General features: G+C 38.5%; 1 protein-coding gene across 3 annotated transcripts in view; it reads right to left on the reverse strand.

The window, feature by feature from the left end:
• Window positions 1–4,621: 4,621 nt before the first annotated feature.
• Window positions 4,622–20,880, reverse strand: part of LOC129764652 (plexin-B) — a 131,521-nt gene continuing 115,262 nt past the window's right edge. For all 3 annotated transcript variants that reach the window (XM_055763937.1, XM_055763938.1, XM_055763939.1), the window contains exons 11-14: window positions 6,035–6,215; window positions 5,791–5,973; window positions 5,649–5,733; window positions 4,622–5,100 (exon numbers count right to left, since the gene is read on the reverse strand). In XM_055763937.1, the coding sequence (XP_055619912.1) occupies window positions 5,084–5,100; window positions 5,649–5,733; window positions 5,791–5,973; window positions 6,035–6,215 (466 nt within the window). In that variant the 3' untranslated portion in view covers window positions 4,622–5,083. The remainder of the gene's footprint in view (window positions 5,101–5,648; window positions 5,734–5,790; window positions 5,974–6,034; window positions 6,216–20,880) is intronic.

Genomic DNA, 20,880 nt, shown 5'->3' on the forward strand with positions numbered 1-20,880 from the left:
AATTTGTGTGAATTTGCACATAAGCTCCATACTGGGGCAGCGTAGTCAATTATTGGGATAAAAATTTGTTTAACTATTGTTACTTTGTTTGCTGTACTCAGTTTCGATTTTCTGTTAATCAATGGATAAAGTCTCTTTATAAATTTATTGCATTTAAGTCGCAGTTCTTCTATATGTTTGTTGAATAGTAATTTTGAATCCATTGTTAATCCTAAATACCTTGCTACTTTTGTCCATTCTATTGCAATGTTGTTCAATATAATTTTATCTTCTATTTGAGGATCCAGTTTTGGAGTTGGTCTGTGTGGAAATACAATTACCTGTGTTTTGTTTGCGTTAATCTTAATCTTCCAGTTTTTTAGATACTCACAAAATATGTTCAAGCTGTTTTGTAGTTTTCTAATAATTGGTTTCAGTATTCTCCCTTTACAGAGAATAGCAGTATCATCGGCATAAATTGATAATATACTTTCAGATAGTGGTGGAATATCCGAATACTGAGTATAACACCGGGCCCAACACACTGCCCTGAGGGACTCCTGCTGGTACTTCAAATGAATTCGATTGGGTGCCATGTACTATTACCTTAAATGTCCTGTTTGCTAGATAATTTTCAATAGTTTTTGTCAGATATGTTGGAAAATTCATTATTTTTAATTTGTGTACTAATCCTTGATGCCACACATTGTCAAATGCTTTTTCAATATCTAGTAGTACCATCACTGTAGTGTTCGACAATGACTTACTCTTTCTAATGATATTTGTTACTCTGACCACCTGATGAACTGTCGAGTGTCCTCTTTTAAATCCAAATTGTTCTGCTCTGATGATATCATCCGTTTCAATGTGTTCCAATATACGATTTAGAATAATTCTTTCAAAAATTTTACTAATATTCGATAAAAGACTAATTGGTCTATAGCTTTTTCGCTAGTCGGATCTTTACCTGGCTTAAGAATGGGCATTACTTTGGCCACTTTCCAGCCTTTAGGAAAATATCCTAGATTAAGACAAGAGTTAAATATTGATGCGAACACTTTGTACATTTTTTCGCTGAGTTTTTTTAATACAATATTGAACACCCCATCAAAACCTGGAGCTTTCATATTCCTAGTGTAATGGATTACTTTCTTAACCTCTTGTATAGTAATTTTCTTGTTCTGTGGTAAGTAGCTATTTGTTTGTTTTAAATTGTTAATTGTTTGGGTCACAGATTCTTCGTATGGACTGGTAAAGTTTTCGCCGAGCTTATGGGAATTAGAAATATGGACTGCTATTGCATTGGCTTTTTCAGATGGTGTTATCAACGTTGAGCTTTCTGATATAAGTGGTGGTATTTGTTGAGGCTTGTTTTTCAATATTTTTGTCATTTTCCAAAAAGGGTTTGAATTTTTCTTCAGACCTGCTATAGTGTTTGCAAATTTTTCATTTTTGATTACATTTAAACGTACAGAAATTATTTCTCTGAGCCTATTTACCATCCTTTTAAATTGTATATTACTATTCCTTTGGAAAAGTCTTTGGAAAACATTTCTTTTGCCAATTAACAATTTTGTATATCTGTCTATTTCGACATACCTCGTCGTTGTTGAAACTTCCCGAGTAAATCTCCTAACCGCATCCTGGAGCGTCAACTGGATGTTGTTAATCGCCTCTTCTATGTCATCCATCGATTGTGGGTTGGTCTCTTCGTCGACGCAGTTGTCTACATACCGTTTGAACCGTATCCAATTGACGTGGTGAAAGTCTCTTCGGATTTTATTCTCCTGGCTTTTAACTCCTTCCCCCCAGCGTCACCACAACAGGATAGTGGTCAGAACCGAGGGCTACTATTGACTCCGGCTCACTTACAGGGCACGTTAGATTAGACAGGAATATGTCAAGTGTTATAGCAAATGCCTTCGGTGAAACATACGTCGGTGTTGGGGAGTGTAGCACCGTGTAGTATCCGTTATCTATTTCCTCTTGCAGTAGCTTGCCATTTGTGTTCATACGTGAGTTCCCCCAGTTGGCGTGCCTTGCATTAAGGTCACCCCCTACTAGAAATTTTTCTCCCCCCCTCGTTATCTTTCTTAGATCTTGTTTCAGGATTCGCGATTGACCTTCTCTAACACAGGCTTGCTTGTTGCAGTAAACACAAACTATCATCATTTTTCCGGAGTTGGTCCCAACAGTAACTCCCAATACTTCAATCAACTTTGTTTGAAAATGTGGTAACGCTTCAAATTTTATGGTTTTCTCTATCACTATAGCCACGCCTCCACCCATGGCATGCGTTCTGTCGAGTCTCAGTATAGTATAGTCAGGTATCCATAATCTATCATTCGGCTTAAGGTGGGTCTCTGTCACCAACGCTATTTGAATTTTGTGTTCTTTGAGAAAATGTGTGAATTCCAGTGTTTTCGACCTAATTGATCGAGCGTCCCATGTGGCTATTCGAAACTGTTCAACGTCCATATTTGATAATGAATATTCCGAGTGTTTCCATCTGCTCTGCATAAGTTTTGCATTTACCTAGTGTATGAGACATTTCAAGAAATATCTTCACTAATTCTTCTGGAGCGTAAAGGCCTGTAGCCGTTGGGCGATTTCCAGCCCAGTTCGATGACTGAGCACCACTCTGTTCATTGTTTCCACTCACCTGGAATCCCGGTATCGTTGCTGTTGTTCGTGGCAAACGGGGAAAGTCGTTTGTTGTTAGAATCGGTGTCTTTATTTGTTTTCTCGGTTGTCCATTAATTGAAGCCGCCTTTCTAATATTAATATACTCCTCTCGTTTCTTACATATTCTGTCCGTTGCCTTGTGATTTTCACCACAATTTGCACACTTGGGTGATTTTGTGCACCCTTCCTGTCGATGTGGTCCTCCGCAATTAGTTTCTCCTTGTCTTCATATGACAATTTCGTCCTCCATGTCCAAAAACCGCACAATTCAAACACTGAGTGGCTTCATTTTTTGCTCGATAGGGTTCCCATTTAATCATCAATTGGAAAAGATCCTTCAGCTCACGAAGGGACTGCATGTTGATAGAACCATTTTTTAAGTGAACAAGATACAACATGTCTTTGTACACTCTGGCATCCTTTGCGTGTCTAGTCATTTTATACACTTTTATCACCTCCAATTCGTAGCTTTTCAGCTCATTCTCAATATCTTCAACACTCATATCTGAGAGCCCTCGCAGAACAACCTTGAAGGGTTTTTCTGTTGCACGATCGTGTGTGTAATATTCTGCTTTCAGCGCACCGAGATACTGTCTCACTTTGTTGTATTGGCTGTCTTCTTCCACTATTATTTTTATTGCAACTCGCATGATTTTGAACATCGCGATGATATTATTTTCTAGTAGATCACTTTTTAATTTTCCCAGCGGGACATCCTTAACCACTATTGGTGGTAATTTCACCTTCTTCTCAACGATTTCTGGAGCATTCCGAAGTTCATTGAAGGGATTCGATTCGATTGAGTCAGCCTCAGGTGGCTGCTCGCTGTTTTTCCGCGCTGCGTTACGCGTTCGAGGCATATCTGATAATCACAGGGCAGCAGCCCGATTTGCCTTACACGAAATCGTCAGCCTTGCTATGTTGTTTCCACTAATGCACTTTTCAAATGGTGTTTCCACTACTGCAAGAGCTAAATATCCGAGCCATCCGAACTGGTTGAGCATCGCAAACTGAATTCAATAAATGAATGAATCCTGGTGCTGTTAATCACTCAGGTCTTTCTGGAAAATCCAGTAAAGCATCTTCATCACAAACTGTGTTGCCAATACATAAACGACATATTACTACTGTAATCCATTCGATTATTGATTTCGATTCATTTAACTTGTTTACAACATAAAACATTATCAAATCTACTATTTAAAAAGATTCATTATTATAATAGTTTGATTATTGGAATTAGGAACACCACTTAAAGGAATTAGGAAAATGATGTTTTTGCCGGTTAGAATTAGGACCAAAAGGTGCAAAATATTTTCCATCATTATAGGTGGTTTGAATACAGCAACGCTCTCATCCGTATGTTTATCAGTAGTGGAACAAATACCAAGCAAGTAGCACATTTAAGAATATTATATACGCGTAAGCATTAATTTTTAGAGCACACAAACGTTGAATATTGCCTTAGCTGAGCGGTATATGGGTACTTCACGGTACTTTCTTTCAAAAAATTGCCAAAAATGTTAATATGCCCAGCTTCGAAAAGTCATAAAAAATCAGATTTGACGATACTGTGCTCAAATTTGGGATTTAAGCACTTGAATATTATAGCAAGGAAGGAAAAATTTTGAGAAACAGCAGAGACAATTTTCATTTTTTGTCTGGTGGCCAGCGATTTCCCACTGTGCGTCGTTCAGAGTTATCCCGTTCCGGCTCTCTATAATGTCCACGATTTTCGACCCGTTTCGGCTGTCTCTGACAGATCCCCAAAGCGTATGGAATCATCCAATTTGTAATCCATTACCGGTTCCTGTCAATGGCGAATGATTTTACTGGTGCGCCTTATTCCATTTTTGTCAATAGGTTTCACACGTAATGGCCTATTTTGAGGTTCGTTTTATTCCCATAGATAATTGATTAATTGTGGTGTCATCATGTTGCATTAAAACAGAGGGTGTTGAGTATTCATTCAGTTTGTTTCGTGTATTTGATTTTCATTAAGGCTCATTCATTTTTATGGACGCCTAGCTACAAGTTTCAAATTAGGACTTATAAAACGGATGGAAAATGGTGCTTTAATGCTTATATACAAATGCCGTTTCAAAATGGTATTCAGTCAAAAACGCTAGCGGATAATGATTGTATTGATATAGTGAGTTGTAAAATCGAAAACAATACATAAATAATATCAACTGAAGCTAGCCCTAATATTAGAACTACTACACATATTAAGGAATAAAAATACAAACCGATGGCATTACAAATAGTACGTACTACAGTTAGTCTATGAATGTAAAGTTAATGCAATGTCCATCCGAATTGAAAACAGCCACGCCAATGATGAATAGCTCACAATCTTCTTGTATTCCTCAACCAGCGTTGCGATCCTTGCACCTGGTTCGACAGTAAATTATTCGCATTATAAATAACTTTGTCCTACAATTAAAATAAAAAAAAGTTACTACTCGAAAGTTTCCTCGTCAATAGAATTGTCGACGTTTCTGACTTAGTTTTCCAATTAAACATTAAAACAACGAAATACTAGAAATCCCAATCGAATCGGTGGTATTCATAGAGTATTGTTCAACTTATTCAACTTATAAGCGAAATAGAGATGCTCGTTTTCATAGATTCATGGGTAGCATAAGACTCTATGGTTCAACCAACTTGAACTCGTTGAACTGTAGAGGTTCGTTGATAAGTTAAAAGTGCTTAGGAGTATTTTCGACTTGGAGCGCTTATTCAGTGAATGCATAACACTAGTCAGAAATTATGTCGTCTATGTAGGAAACTGAACCTGTGAAAATTGTGTTCGCGACAACATGGATGGTACGAACCAAGTATATTATTGGGGAGGTAAGAGCCTCTTGAGGTGTATGAATTACGATGACATTGTCATGAATAATATAAAGCAAATATAAAGTAGAATCGTATATCGCTGATTTAGTCCTTAACCTAAAAAAGATTTTATTTTGGAAGTTTACCTTCTAACGTACAGGCGACATTTTCGAGTTTATGCGATAAATGCATTTTCTTTGCATGAATATCTAAATCCAATGAATCTACGATCTGTAAAAAACGTAATAAATCAATAATTGACATCGTTTCAGTTAAAACTGCTCTTACCAAATCCCTATATTTAGTCACGTATATGTAAAGTTCTTTCAGTGCTGAAATTACATCGAATTCCTCCTGCTGTTGGATAGATAGCTGCTGCATGGCTGTGCACATGTCTTGATCGCTTATTTGTGGCATATGCGCGATTTCAGCATAAAAACTGGCGACCATCTCCCGGTATTGTGGCAGATCCTTAATTAAATAAGAATATTTGTGAATCACATGCAAAAATGAACATATTTCATTGACTTACTTTAGCAAAAAGAAGTTTATTCGATGGTGAATCCTTCCCGAGTCTATATTCCGTAGTGGAACACGCGTCCATAAACGTTTGCGCTATAACACTAAGGCAAGCATCAACGCTGGGAGATTTGTTTATGTCGAATATGAAATCCGGATTTTTGATGAAGTTCACCCAAAACCTTAGAGGTAAACTGCAAGAAAAAGTATTAACAAATTAAATCAATTATTGCAATTACAACAAATTTAAGAGATTTTTTTATCTGTATTATAGTGACTTTCAACTCATTTGGCTGGTTCGTCACTTTTACTTCCATTTTTGGAAGAATGTCGTTAGTGAGAATTGAACTCATGACCTTTAGCGTGAGAGGCATGGATGTTACCACTACGCCAGATCGCCTCCACGCAAACACTTTTATTTATCTGTATTTATAATATGAAAAAGTTGTGGAGAATTTTGCGAAAAGATCTTGGCCTATATTCTTACAAGATCAAAATGACGCAAGAACTGAAGCCGCTTGACCACCAGAAGCGTCGTATGTTCGTGAAATGGGCTGAGCAACAACTTGAAAATAATCCGGATTTTCATCGAAAAACCATCTTTAGCGATGAGGCTTAATTCTGGCAGAATGGCTTCGTCAATAAGCAAAATATGCGTTATTGGTCTGGCAGCAATCCACACGTACTTCATGAGTAACCATTGCATCCTGAAAAAAGTACGGTTTGGGGCAGTTTATGGTCCAGCTGCGTCATTGGGTCCAGCGGCATCATTGGGTCGTACTTCTTCCGTGATGATCAAGACCGGTACGTTACTGTGAATGGGAATCGCTATCGCTCAATGATAACCGAATATTTTTGGTACGAATTGGATGACATGGACTTGGACAATATGTGGTTTCAACAGGACGGCGCCACAAGCCCCACAGCAAATATACAATCGATTTATTAAAAACTAAGTTTGGTGATCGTGCTATCTCACGAAATGGCCCAGTCAATTGGTCGCCTCGGTCGTGCGATTTGACGCCGTTAGACTATTTCCTGTGGGGCTACGTCAAGTATATGGTCTATGCCAACAAGCCAGCGACGATTGATGAACTTCGTACGAATATCGAACTTGAAATTGCAACAATATCGGCCGATTTATGCTTGAAAGCCGTCGAAAATTGGGTTCAGCATCTGGACTTCTGTAAGCGTGCCCATGGTGACATTGCAAAAGAAATCAAGTTCCATACATAATGGCATCAAATGTGCTTTCACATGAATAAAGAATTTCATTGATACCCAAAACTGTTTTTGTTTTATTTAAAAAAAACTTTTGTTTTGTCTTATTAAGAAACCCGATATTAGTCTGATTGTGGCGTCGCCAGAGGAGATATTCGGAATACAGTAGAACCCCGATTATCCGCGAAATAGTCTGGCAAAGCAACCGCGCATAACGAAAAGCGCGGATAACACAATAAAGAATATAATGAGGTAGTGAAGAAAATGAGGTAAACCCAAAAAAAGAATATTTTAGAATGAAAACTTTGTTTTATCAATACAAAAATCATTAAACTATCCATTTATAAGGAATTGTACACCAATGGTCAGATAATGTGAAATCCATGGCCAAAACAAAAAGGCATAAGCCTGTCACTCACTAACGAATTCCGGGAAGCCCTATGTATTCACAATGGAACTCGCTTTCGCGGATAATGCGCATCGCAGATCATTCGCTTGCGGAAAATCGGGGTTCTACTGTATGACAAATAGAGGTTTTATCGCTTGTGTTTGTTCATACTCAGCCATCTAATGCCAAACGGATATAGTGGTTCTCAGATTTTCTTGAAAAGTGGTAGTTTTGTTCCTTATCGAAAAACATTAGAACCGCATTTTTCAATTTTTTCATTAAGGTGTTCATTTCCATTTCAGGATGGTCCGAAAAATCTACTTTTTCCGCTTTTTCCAAAAATGACTCTTTTTTTAAATCGTAACTTTTGAACTACTGAACCGACTCAGGTGATCGATATATTAAATTGAAATCATTTATATTATATGTGCAAAAAGAAAAGTTTTTCGTTTTTATAGTTTATATGTTTCGGTACCATAGACGCTATATTTTTTTATATTTTTTTGACGTAGGACTACGTCTTTCATTTCTGTACCGGGGTGTAAAATCAAAGTTTCGAAAACGAAAGCGTTACGCCGGAGACCGAGATTTTGAGCGTTAATAGCTCTTAAACAATTGAACGAAATGGTATGATAAACACTTCATTCGAAAGATAAAATGTCTACGCGTTATAGCTCAGAAAAGTTTTTTGCAGGCCAAACTGAAAGGAGTATTTTCGTTTGGATGCCATTCAGCATCGAGAAAATTCCGGGAAGATCTAATCGTTGCTGAAAAATAATCTGCCAGTTCCCTGGGAATTGAAAAATACATTCATGCGAAAGAGTTTATTTTAATGTTTTCCAACCATATAACACAGCGACAAGTGTAATTAGCAGGAAAGCTTCTGAGAATTATTCTTCCCCATCAGTAGGATATTTTCGTATCCAATATTGTATGCGCGCGCAACGGAAAATGTTTCGCATCGTTAAAATTATAAATTTTCAATCGATTATTGCTCAGTCGCCGAAAAGTTTCAAACTCAGAGAGTTCATTCCCCTCTAGTTTGCCTTCCAAATTGCCGTCGTAAAACACACCTTCTCTCAATTCAATCATTAGGGTGCTCACCTCCATTTCCATTTCCAGATTTCGAAAAAAACAGGAAGTGGGTTACACCTATGGTATAACCGCAAGGGTGACGTAGGACTATCGTTGATTTAGGGATCATTTGTTTGAAGTTGAATCTAAATCCATTCTGAATGAATGAATAAGTGAATATTTGAGGGACTTCGAAAACGAGAGCGTTACGTTGGAAGCTCAAGGTTTTATGCATCCAATATTGGATACAAAAAACCTTGTTCTGAAGAATAATCTTTCCTTGCTTTCCTGCTAACTGACCTTGATTGACGAATCACAAAACCAAATATATGTGGTCGCAGTATTATATGGATAGAAAACATAAAATTAAACTCGCTTGAATGTAATTTTCAATTCCAAGGGGAACTGGCAGATTATTTTTCAGCAACGATCACTTCTTTTCCAGGTTTCTTCTCGATAACCAGCAAACGAAAAAGTTGCGCGCGTGTATGTGTGTGTGTGGCGGCTGCTTCGATGTCTTCCCGAGGAACCGTTTTTCGATGCTGATACTCTCTTGGTCACCTTCTCTTCTCCTTCTGATCGATCGGCTTTTCTGCGCTCCCTCACAGTTAAAACAAACTGATTGCATTTCAGGTCAGGTCAGGCCAGGTAATGAATCCCTTGATCCCTCGCCGCCGTGCTTTTTGTCCGTGATTGAATCGAGATAAGGTGTGGTTTACGATGGCAATTTAGGAGGCAAACTAAAGGGGAATGAACTCTCTGAGTTTGAAACTTTCGGCGACTGAGCAATAATCGATTGAAAATTATATAATTTCGATGCGAAACATTTTCCGTTGCGCGCGCATACAATATTGGATACGAAAATATCCTACTGATGGGGAAGCATAATGTTCAGAAGCTTTCCTGCTAATTACACTTGATTGAAAAATTACAAAGTCAAATGTATTTGGTCGCTGTGTTATATGGTTAGAAAACATTAAAATAAACTCTTTCGCATGAATGTATTTTTCAATTCCCAGGGAACTGGCAGATTATTTTCCAGCAACGATTAGTTCTTTCCAGGATTTCCTTGATACTCGAAGCCCACCAGTGGTTAATGCTAACTCGATAACCACCTGTTAAAAGCACTTGCTTGAAAAATATTTGGTCGCTGTGTTATATAGTTAGAAAACATTAAAATAAACTCCTTCGCATGAATGTATTTTTCAATTCCCAGGGAACTGGCAGATTGTTTTTCAGCAACGATTAGACCTCTTCGAAATTTTCTCGATGCTGAATGGCATCCAAACGAAAATACTCCTTTCAGTTTGGCCTGCAAAAAACTTTCCTGAACTCTAATCCATCAAATTTGGAGCCCTTAAAAGGGCCGTTGATTATATGCTAAGTTAATATAGCACGCTCTCTTTGGATTCGACGGGCCAGCTGAATGTCCTTGGGCATGATGTGACGCGTTTTGCGTGGATAGCACACAAATTAGTATCTTCGAATAGGCCTCCTGCAGCGTCATAACCGCGGAACTTTGGAAGCGCAAGTCGGTTTTGAAGTCCTGGGCAATTCCACGAACCAAATGCTGCAAAGGTAGCTTACGGATCAGCAATTCGGTCGACTTCTGATAGCAACGAATTTCGCGCAAAGTTCCCGGTCAATAGCAATGTGGCTTTTTAACACACTTCCTACGACTGGTGCGCTTATCCGAGCTGCTTTCGTGGTCCCTTACCACCGAAAGACTAACGAGCTGTCTGCTTGGTTCTTGGTGGTAGAGTAAGAAATGAACGAAAGCAAAGGAAGCACCATATTATAAGCCATAAAAGTATAGAATGTTAACCCCACCCTCTTTATTATATTCGTAGCTTAGCCTGAGAGAGAAACGAATATCATCGAAGTAAGTATACAGTAATGTATTTGAATCCGGACACTTTGCGTTACATTTAATATCATACCGCAGCCACAACATTTTGTGCATGTTGAATTAATGCGATTGATTAGTAACTATCAAGTAACTATCAGTAACTATATTAGTAACTATTAATCGCATAAATTCAACATGAGAAAAATGTTATGGCTGTGATATGATATTGAATGTAATGCAAAGTGTCCGGATTAAAAAGCGTCCGGATTCAAAAACATTACTGTAAAAGCGAGTTAACTCGACTGAAAATTTTTCAGTTCGGCCTGCAAAAACGAAATTAATTAGAAGAGTACAGCATAATGCATAGACGTGAGTATGAGCTTCCCTATCTCACATTCCAATAAGATTAATCGATTTCCAAGAGGGCGCGCTACATACGGATACGAATGATTTCAATAACCTGTTTTCGAAGCTATCATTAAGCTATTGAACCAATTTTTCGAGTCAATAAATAGCAATCATATAACTCTTGGACATTTTTTCTTTTGTATGAAATGATTATCATACTGTTCCGTTGATCCGAAGCAGAATGAATCACGCTTAAAGAAGGAATGGATTTTTCTTGGAATTTACTCAGCAAAAATAATGCTCTTTCCCAACAATTAAAAACGACAAACGGTAAACAGTTTCATCAAAATGATTTCTTCGATATGGGGATATATTCACTACATCATGTCATATATTTCATATTCTTCATTATGAAATCTACACCCATGGCACCTATCGGTATCGAATTATCATCGACACCACGATTTTCGCTAAATGCTCCTTTCAGCTCGGCCTGTAAAAAACTTTTCTGAACACTAATCCATCAAATTTGGAGCCCTGAAAAGGACCGTTGATTATATGCTAAGCTAATATATCACGCTCTCCTCGGATACGATGGGCCAGCGGGATGTCCTTGGGCATGATGTGACGTGTTTTGCATGGATAGCACACAAATTGGTATCTCCTAATTGGCCTCCTGCAGCGTCATAACCGCGGAACCTTGGAAGCGCAAGTCGGTTTTGAAGTGCTGAGCAATTCCACGAACCAAATGCTGCAAAGGTAGCTTGCGGATCAGCAATTCGGTCGACTTCTGATAGCGACGAATTTCACGCAATGTTCCCAGTCGATACGAATGTGGCTTCTTCGCGCTTCCTGCGGCTGGTGCGCTTTTTCAAGCTGCTTTCGTGGTGCCTTACCACCGAAAGATTACGAGCTGTCTGCTTAGTCCCGACGAAACGAGTCCTCACGGTGCGAGAGTAGAGTAAGAAATGAACGAAAGCAAAGGAAGCGTCATTTTATAAACCATAAAAGTATTGAATTTAAACCCGCTTATATACCGATTGGTGATTTCAATAGCCTGTTATGAAAGAAATTTTAAGACTATTCAAACAAGTTTTTGGATGAAAAAGTAACAAGTATATGACTCGTAGACATTTTATCTTTCGAATGAAGTGTTTATCATACCATTTCGTTCAGTTGTTTAAGTGCTATTAACGCTCAAAATCTCGGTCTCCGGCGTAACGCTTTCGTTTTCGAAACTTTGATTTTACACCCCGGTATAGAAATGAAAGACGTAGTCCTACGTCAAAATGTGAGTTTTCCGATCGTGGTTTTAAGATTTTTCCCGCTGATTAAACAAACTTTTCGAGTATTGTGCAGTAAAGTTCTGTTCGCCTACAGAAGAGGAACAATTTGATGCAGCGAAACTGTAAGTTTGATAACAATAAATGAAATTAATTGCATTTTAATTTTTGCATGTTGTGTGGGGTGACATGGACACGTTTCTGTGGGGTGAATTGGTCCTACAGGTTTGAGGCTTTTCTTTGATCTAATTGATTCCAGATGTCACGGAATTACAAAAAGAGGATGGGCAGACAATGTTAGAAGAAGGAGGAGCTTGAAAGAGCAACTCAGGTCATCAAGAACGGATTTTCTTTGACCAACAACGAAAGTTGTTTGAAAATGCTCGAACAACAGCCTAAAATTCGTTGAGCCGTTCAATATATATTTTTCCATCGTTTACGTACTCCCTAATGAGTTGTTCAGCCGTTGTCCCAACCATAACGCATTCAAAGCACTCGTAATTTTATTAATCAAACGCAACTTTACTCAGATGTTTTAGCGTTTGCATGAATTCAATTGTGAAAAAAATATCCAATACCGTGCGTAAAAGTCGTGTAATGCTCGAATGAGGAATCAGTAGGACTCTTACTTTAAAATAGCTTGCTCATGTTGTTAATCACTTTGAAGTTCTCAACACGATTAATATGTTTCACAAATCCAAATTAGATTCGGATTGGTTCATGTCTGTCAAGCACTCTTTGCACCACTGCCATTTAATCGTGCATAGATGCGGGTTTTGAATCAAGAATTTCCTGAATCTTATCACTCTAACTAGTTCGCAAGGGATTGTAGCTAAGACAGCTACTGGTTTGCTCAACTTCATCCGGAATATGCCTACACGTATACGAAAAGCATAAGGCAGAACATCAATACCCAACATATTTTTTGGGCTGTTTTTCGAACCTGTCGGTACATGGTTAGATTACCTTAAGTATTTCAGTCGATTTTTTTTCCATGTTCGATGTTTGACATTATTTGCCTCTGTTGATGATTGAAGAGTGGCAAACAAAATAGTGTTTGTACAAATTTCAAACCAACTTTATCTGTCAAAAAGTGTCAATTATTTGACCTCCATACAAATGAAACACAAATTTCTGCATTACTCGAGAATTATTCAAGCAAATGAAACCAAATTAGGCATATTGAGGTTTTAGGGTGCATGAAATGTTTTGATGGTGATTAAACTCTCCACCCCCTCTCTAAGGGGGGCTGCCATATAAATGAAACACAAATTTCTGCATTACTCGAGAATTAATCAATCAAATGAAACCAAATTGAGCATATTGAGGTGTGCAATAAATGTTTCTATGATGGTTAGACTCTCCACCCCCTCTCTAAGGGGGGCTGCCATACGAATGAAACACAAATTTCAGAATTACTCGAGAATTAATCAAGCAAACGAAACCAAATTTGGTATGTGGAGATTTTAGGATGCAATAAATGTTTCTATGGTGGTTAGACACTCCTCCTGCTCTCTAAGGGTGGACTGTCATACAAATGAAACACAAATTTCTGCATAACTCGAAAACTAATCAAGCAAATGGAGCTAAATTTGGCATGTGAAGGTTTTACCGGGCACGAAACGTTTCAATGGTTGTTAGCGGACCCACTGTGCAATCGTCACCTAACGTCTGAGTGAGTACCGGTTACGCCTTTTGCGAATGAGCGGTCGAACGCAAAGCGGGGCTGTCAAGTTGACAGAACACTATAGCAGAGAAGAGAAGTGGAACTTGAGAGAAAAAAGTGGCAACGATTTGTGGCAAGAAAATGTAAACAGTGAAAAAATTGACAGATAGTTTACGCTCTAAAAATTTATCATAATGTTAAGATGTCTCTAAAAGGGTGGGAGACATCATATATAAGGTGGGAGGTTCATATATAATGTTTTTAATGTTAGCATCATCATGATAAACACGGCGAATGGGATAGAAATTACGAAACGAAATTGAATAAAATATACATATAGACGCTAAAACGCTGTGGATAGATATTATAATGCATTTTTATCGGTTTATGTATAATGCATTATCAAAATAAATCCATATGTATTTTAATCATAACTTGCTGTGCTATTCATAACAACATTTATGTTCGTATTCCACCAATGATGACAAATGTGTAATTTACGAATGAAGCTATAAATTGAATGATACAATAATTATACGACTTAATAATGTATGTATGCTTAAAAAACCACATAAAAATATTATTTCTGATAATTTTTTTTTCAGTTTTGAACACACCCCATAAAAAGCTATTTTTATTTTTTAAAATACCCTCTGTTGGTATTGTATCTAGAATTTACAAGGTAATAAAACGTTAACGTCAATTAGTGTCTAGTAATCAGTTTTTTAGTTGCAGGGGAAATTAACACCAAACTATATTTTTTTAGTATTATATATAGATTCCATGCCAAACCGACATAGTGGTTCTCAGATTTTCGTGTAAATTGGTAGTTTTGTTCCTTTTCGTTAAATATTAGATCTCATTCCATTTTAGGGTGGTTCGAAAAATCTAGTTTTCTTCTTTTTTCCAAAAATATTTTTTTAGATTCATATCTTTTGAACTACTAAACCGATTCAGATGATCGACATATCAAATTGGCCAGTTAGCCAGTTTTTTTTTAAATACTATACTTGCAAAAAAAAATAATTTTGTTTTCTTGATTATTGATCGTAATTGTTCTTTATAGTTTTCATTCAAGGGCGCTATGTTTTTTATATTTTTTCTCGAAAGCTGAGGATTTTTTAGATAACATATCCAAAAATGTGTTCTTCGTTTTTAAATTAATGATTTTTCAAAACTAACCGATGGTTCAAAAAATCATTTTTCTCATTTTTTCCAAAAATGACGTTTTTTAAAATTCATAACTTTTGATCTACTGAATCGATTCATATAATCGACATAGTTAATTTAAGTCAATAATTTCACACTTGCAATTTTTTTTTTATTTATGAAAAACAGATACAATTATTAATCACGAAAACAAAATTAATTTTTACGCAAGTGCAATATTTTTCCAAAAAATTATTGGCTTTAATTTGATATATCGATCATCTGAATCGCTCTAGCAGAGCAGTTCAAATGTTATGAATTTTTGAGAATAGGAAAAAGGGGAAGAAATTAATATTCCGAACTATCGGTTAACTATAAAAAAGAAAAAAAGAAAAAAGCATATATCTAATTTTGAGTAAAAAATATAAATGTGTAAAAAAATCCTCAGTTTTCAAGAAAAAATATAGAAAAATATAGCGCCGTTGGTCCCGAAACCATGTAAACTATAAAAACGGATACAATCAAGAATTACGAAAACAAAATTTAAATTTCTTGGAAGTTTGATATTTTTCTAAAAAGACTAGCAAATTTACTTCAATTTGATGTATCGATCATCTGAATCGGCTTAGTGGTTCAAAAGTTATGAGTTTTTGATAAAAGTCATTTTGGGAAAAAGTGAAAAAAATAGAATCACCCAAAAAAATAATAATACAGGTTCAATGTTTTACCATAACGAAAACAAGCTACCAATTTTCCAAAAATCTGAAAACCATTTGGCATGGAATGGCTGAAGTAATACTGCAATAGTTCACAAATTTCAAAGTTAGCGTTTTTCTTGTTGTTTTTCATGTTTTTTAGTGCGGCCATAATAATAATTAGAATTACTGCATTTGGATTGATGCTAGAAAATATCATTAACTTCCTTGAATAGTGGATGTGATATAATTCACTTTATATATGTATATATCTTAATAAATGTTTTCAAACGAATACATTTGTCAAACCAACTGCAAAACTAAATACTTTTATACTGTGCCTTCATTTTTTGAGTTTAACGTTGAAAGACCCTTCAATAAAAATGGCATTGGAACAACAGAGTAAAACTGACATACAATTATGACAGATGATTGCTTTTTGATTGGCGCGTGCTCCAACTGGTGAACCGCCAATTAAAAGGCACTCCAACTAAAAAAATGCCAATAAGCAAATGGTACTGTAAAACTGTGAACAATATATAAAAAATATGTGATCTAAGACTGTTTTTGTCGTTTATGAGTTTGTTTTTTTTAAGTTACTGCTTGGCATGTTTACGGATAACGGAAAGTTATGAAAGTTAAGAATTGGAAAAATATAAAATTCATGTGAATGGAGACAACTTTTGTGTACAGCACATGCCACTAGGGCCTTTTGCTGATTAAGTAAGTAAGATTTCTTACAAAACGTCATAACTTTACAACCATTGAGTCGATTTAAAAAATCGTCATATCAAATGAAATCTTATTCTTTTATGAATCAACTTTAATCTGTCATTCACACAAACTAAAAAATTAAATACTACAGAAAAACTTTAATTATAACGCTTAGAGAATTTGCGACTTAATTTTACACAATTCGCTCTTTCACACCAAATTTTTATCTTGTCTCAATTTTAAACCTCTCAAATTGAATTGTTAAAATGATAGGTCAAAGAACGAAAAGCAAGAGAAATTAACAAATAATGGAGGGTAAATAATAAAGCAATATTAATCATGGATTTTTAATAACCATCTCAGAAAAATATTTTTTTAATTTCTCTTTCAAATTTTGATAAAATTGCACTGAATAGTAAAATATGAGCAATATTAATATTTGAATAAACTTATGTAACTATAAACATGTTTATATAAACCTTCCCATCTTCTCATTCTTCATTAAAGACCTTGCGTCAAGACAGCTAGAAATCCATACACTCTCAAATCAAGTGTGCCTGAAAAAATTATATTCTTCACGTAAACAAGCGATGAAAATGTGGACACTTTTTAGTTAGTGAATTGTATGGAGTTCCACTGCTGTGACTATAGAGACATATAAGAGAGAACTGTCAGATGAAGAAAAACAAAGAATAGAGTCAAAGGAAAAGTTTAGCTGAGCAAGTTGTTAGAAGTTTAAATTAAAGAAAAGTGAATTTAGAGAATTGAATTTTGAAGAAAGCACCAAAATGTAAGTGGAAATGAACATACAATTAAAGATTATAAAACTTTAAAATGAAATTTCAGCTTTGAAGCTATTCCCACTGCTATCATGGAGGTGTTTTTAACGACCCGAAACACGATTTCCACCAACAAATCTTCAAAGATTTTGAGGTCACGCCACCCGCGTGGAATCAAAGGATGAGTTCCGAAAGCCACTGCCTGCTGTGTGACCGGCCAGATAGCGCCGATGATCTAGTCCAGTGTGACAAATGCGATGGGTACGTACACTATTCGTGTGCAGACGTGGGAGACTCGATTGCCGATGCCGATCGGAGTTTCATCTGTAAGAGATGCGTCGAGAGTGACGAAGTAGCCACGATTTCTTCTCACCGGTCTAGCCGGAACTCCCATGCGACTACACGTAGCAGCGTACGAGCAACACGACTAGCGCTACAGATGGAGCAGCTGGAGATGCAGCGGCGGTCGCAGCTGAAAGAGCTGGAGGAAGCTGAAAGATACCAGCAACAACGACGGCAAGTGGAGGCGAATTTCGAACAGCGCCGTTTCGAATTGTTGCAGGCACAACTACTCGAAAAAGAGGAGAATGGCAGCACCAGGAGCCGAGTTAGTTCCAGGATTGTCCGGGAGAACACCAACCGGTGGATTGGAGCAGCGAGTCAGACAGAGGGTCAAACAGGTGCCACGTCGACTATCCCTGCTGCAATATCTACTCCAAGAGACGACGTCATTCGAAGCCAGCAGAACACAGCACCGAGTACTGATGTAGCCATCCATCAAGGAGGTGAAGTACCTGGGTCAGTCGGACTACCAGGAGCAGATCCGGCCGTATCAACAATCGTGACGACGAGCGCGGGACAGACGAGTACCAACGCTACACAAAACCAAGAAGAGCAGCTTGTTGGTCAGTCTACAACGAACCAGGTGAGCGATGGTTTAAGCAACGTGAATACTGGTTTGCAACCTATAGCCCAGGCTAGCACAACCGGCACATCAAAACAGTCATTCGTAGCGCAGACATCACATAATAAAGTTAGACAGCTAGGGGCTATAAGTAAGCAAATAAATACTACCGAGACAGGAGTTTTAGCTAGTAGTACACATAGACAGTTCTCTCAGCAACTTCCTTCACACACAATGTCTCAAACAGGTGTATATTTACCTGAAATATCAGCCTCTGTGCTCAAGCCGGAAAATAGTCGGCAGTTTTACTCAAACTCGTCTTTGCTCTTGCCACCGCCGGGGCATGAGCAGGAAATCGTAGCGAACGCGTTAAGGCTTCTGCCACCGCCGGGGCATAAGCCGATAACCAAACCGAAAAGGTCGCAGCTGCCACCACCGCCTGGGTGTAAGCAAGGTAGTGAACAGAAACAATCTATGTGTCCGCCACCGCTAGGGCACAAGCAGAAAAGTGAATCAATTTTAGACCCGCAACCGGGAAACCATGTGTCATCAGTGTATATGCATACGTTTCCGCAACAGCAATGCCGTGAAACGCACACCTCAGTACTATTACCATCGTCGAGACAACAGCAGTATTACATGCCGCCGTCATGGGCACCTGCGCCACCGCTGGGGCCTACGCAGCCGCCCACTAGCAGAGACTTCAACATACGGTCAGCACCAACGCAACAGAATAATTATGATCGTGTTCGTCAGGGTTGTGCGATGGGACCAACAACTGAACAATTAGCCGCTCGCCAAGTGATACCGAGGGAATTACCTGTCTTCGCCGGGGATCCGCTGAACTGGCCACTATTCTTCAGCTCGTTTCGCAACTCCACTAGCGCGTGTGGATTCAATGATGCAGAGAATCTCGCGAGACTCCAACGGTGTCTAAGAGGGCACGCACTGGACAGTGTACGTAGTCGCCTACTAATTCCAGAGTCAGTTCCCCATGTGATAGCTACCTTGGAACGACTGTACGGAAGACCAGAAGTCATCATTAACTTGCTACTGAAATGGATGCGGGAAATTCTTCGCCCAGGGGCGATGATCTTAAAACTCTAATCAAATTTGGAATGGGAGTTGGGAATTTGGTAGAGCACATGATACTGGCAAACGAATGCTGAGTTGGGGACTGTCGTATGCGTCATCATCATTTGCTGCACTCGAGGACAAATGAGCTGGGAACACCCACACCATCGACATCTTTCAGCAATAGCGTTGCCCACCAACATCATCACTCTACGACAACATCAGCATTGCTACGATATCTTCCTGTGACGTTGTTCGCGAACGGGAAGCGCGTTGACGTCTATGCTTTCCTTGACGATGGGTCTTCGTCGACGATGATGGAAGTTGAAATAGCGAGATCCCTTGGAGTTGAAGGACCTAGAGAGTCGCTTTATCTCTGTTGGACGAGAGACGTGACGAGAATGGAGAAAGAGTCACAACGCCTTGAAATTACAACCACTGGGAGAAATGAGAAAAAGCAATTTCCGCTGAAAGCGAGGACGGTGGGACATTAAAACTTCCCAGTCAAACGATGAATTACGAAGAACTTTGTGTAGATCATCCATATTTAAAGAAGATACCGTTAAGTAGTTATAGCCAAGTCACTCCCAGTCTTATTATCGGAGTAGACAACGCTAAACTGATCAGTTCACTCAAGAGTCGGGATAGCGGTAATAGTGAGCTGATTGCAGCAAAAACACGGCTTGGTGTGTATATGGGCGACACACCACTGATACTAGACTCGTGGAGTACATGAACACTCATGTGGAGCACAACGAACAAGTATCGGAACTTCAAGACCAGTTCAGACAATTCCTGGCGATCGAAGAAGCAAATATGAAGCGAAGCCCTCAGTCAGAGGAAGATAAGCGAGCATTGAAGATCCTACGAGAGACTACTCGACGAGTGGGTGGAAGGCTGGAGTCTGGCCTGTTGTGGCGCTATGACGAACCCTGTTTACCTAACAGCTATCCGATGGCCATTCGTAGAATGGAAGCTTTAGAGAGAAAGCTGTCGAAGAATCCCTTCCTTGATACGAAAGTAAGACAACAAATCGCAGAATATCTTGAAAAAGGATACGCCCACCGTATAACATCGGAGGAGCTGGAGTCTACAGAGCCTGGTCGAGTGTGGTATCTACCACTCGGGGTAGTAAGCAACCCGAGAAAACCCGGGAAAGGTAGGCTGATCTGGGATGCAGCAGCTCGAGTCGAGGGCGTGTCGTTCAACGACACAGAGATTCATTTTTCGAGAACGACAAGATGAGCCGCCTCAAATCTTCGTAATGGATGTAGCTACGTTCGGAGCAGCCTGTTCACCGTGTATTGCGCAATATTTAAAAAATCGAAACGCAGAGGAGTATGCGGAGCAGTTTCCCCGGGCAGCCAGGGCCATAACAGAAAATCATTACGTTGATGACTACCTAGACAGTTTGGATACGGTAGAAGAAGCAGTGAGTTTGATAAAAGAAGTCAAATACGTACATTCCATGGCTGGCCTGGAAATTCGGAATTTCGTCTCGAACTCTACCGAGGTACTGGATAATATCGGCGAACGCAGCAAAGTGCAAGAGAAGTCGATGAATCCAGAGGTGAGCATCGAAAGAGTGCTCGGCATGGTGTGGAGACCGTCGGAGGATGTCTTCAGCTTTGATAACAGTTTGAAGGAGGACGTTCGTAAAATAGTAGAAAGCCAGAAAGTGCCTACCAAACGTCAAGTGCTGAGAACGATCATGT

The sequence above is a fragment of the Toxorhynchites rutilus genome, chromosome 2, assembly GCF_029784135.1.
Source record: "Toxorhynchites rutilus septentrionalis strain SRP chromosome 2, ASM2978413v1, whole genome shotgun sequence".
In the NCBI taxonomy this organism is placed as follows: domain Eukaryota; kingdom Metazoa; phylum Arthropoda; class Insecta; order Diptera; family Culicidae; genus Toxorhynchites; species Toxorhynchites rutilus.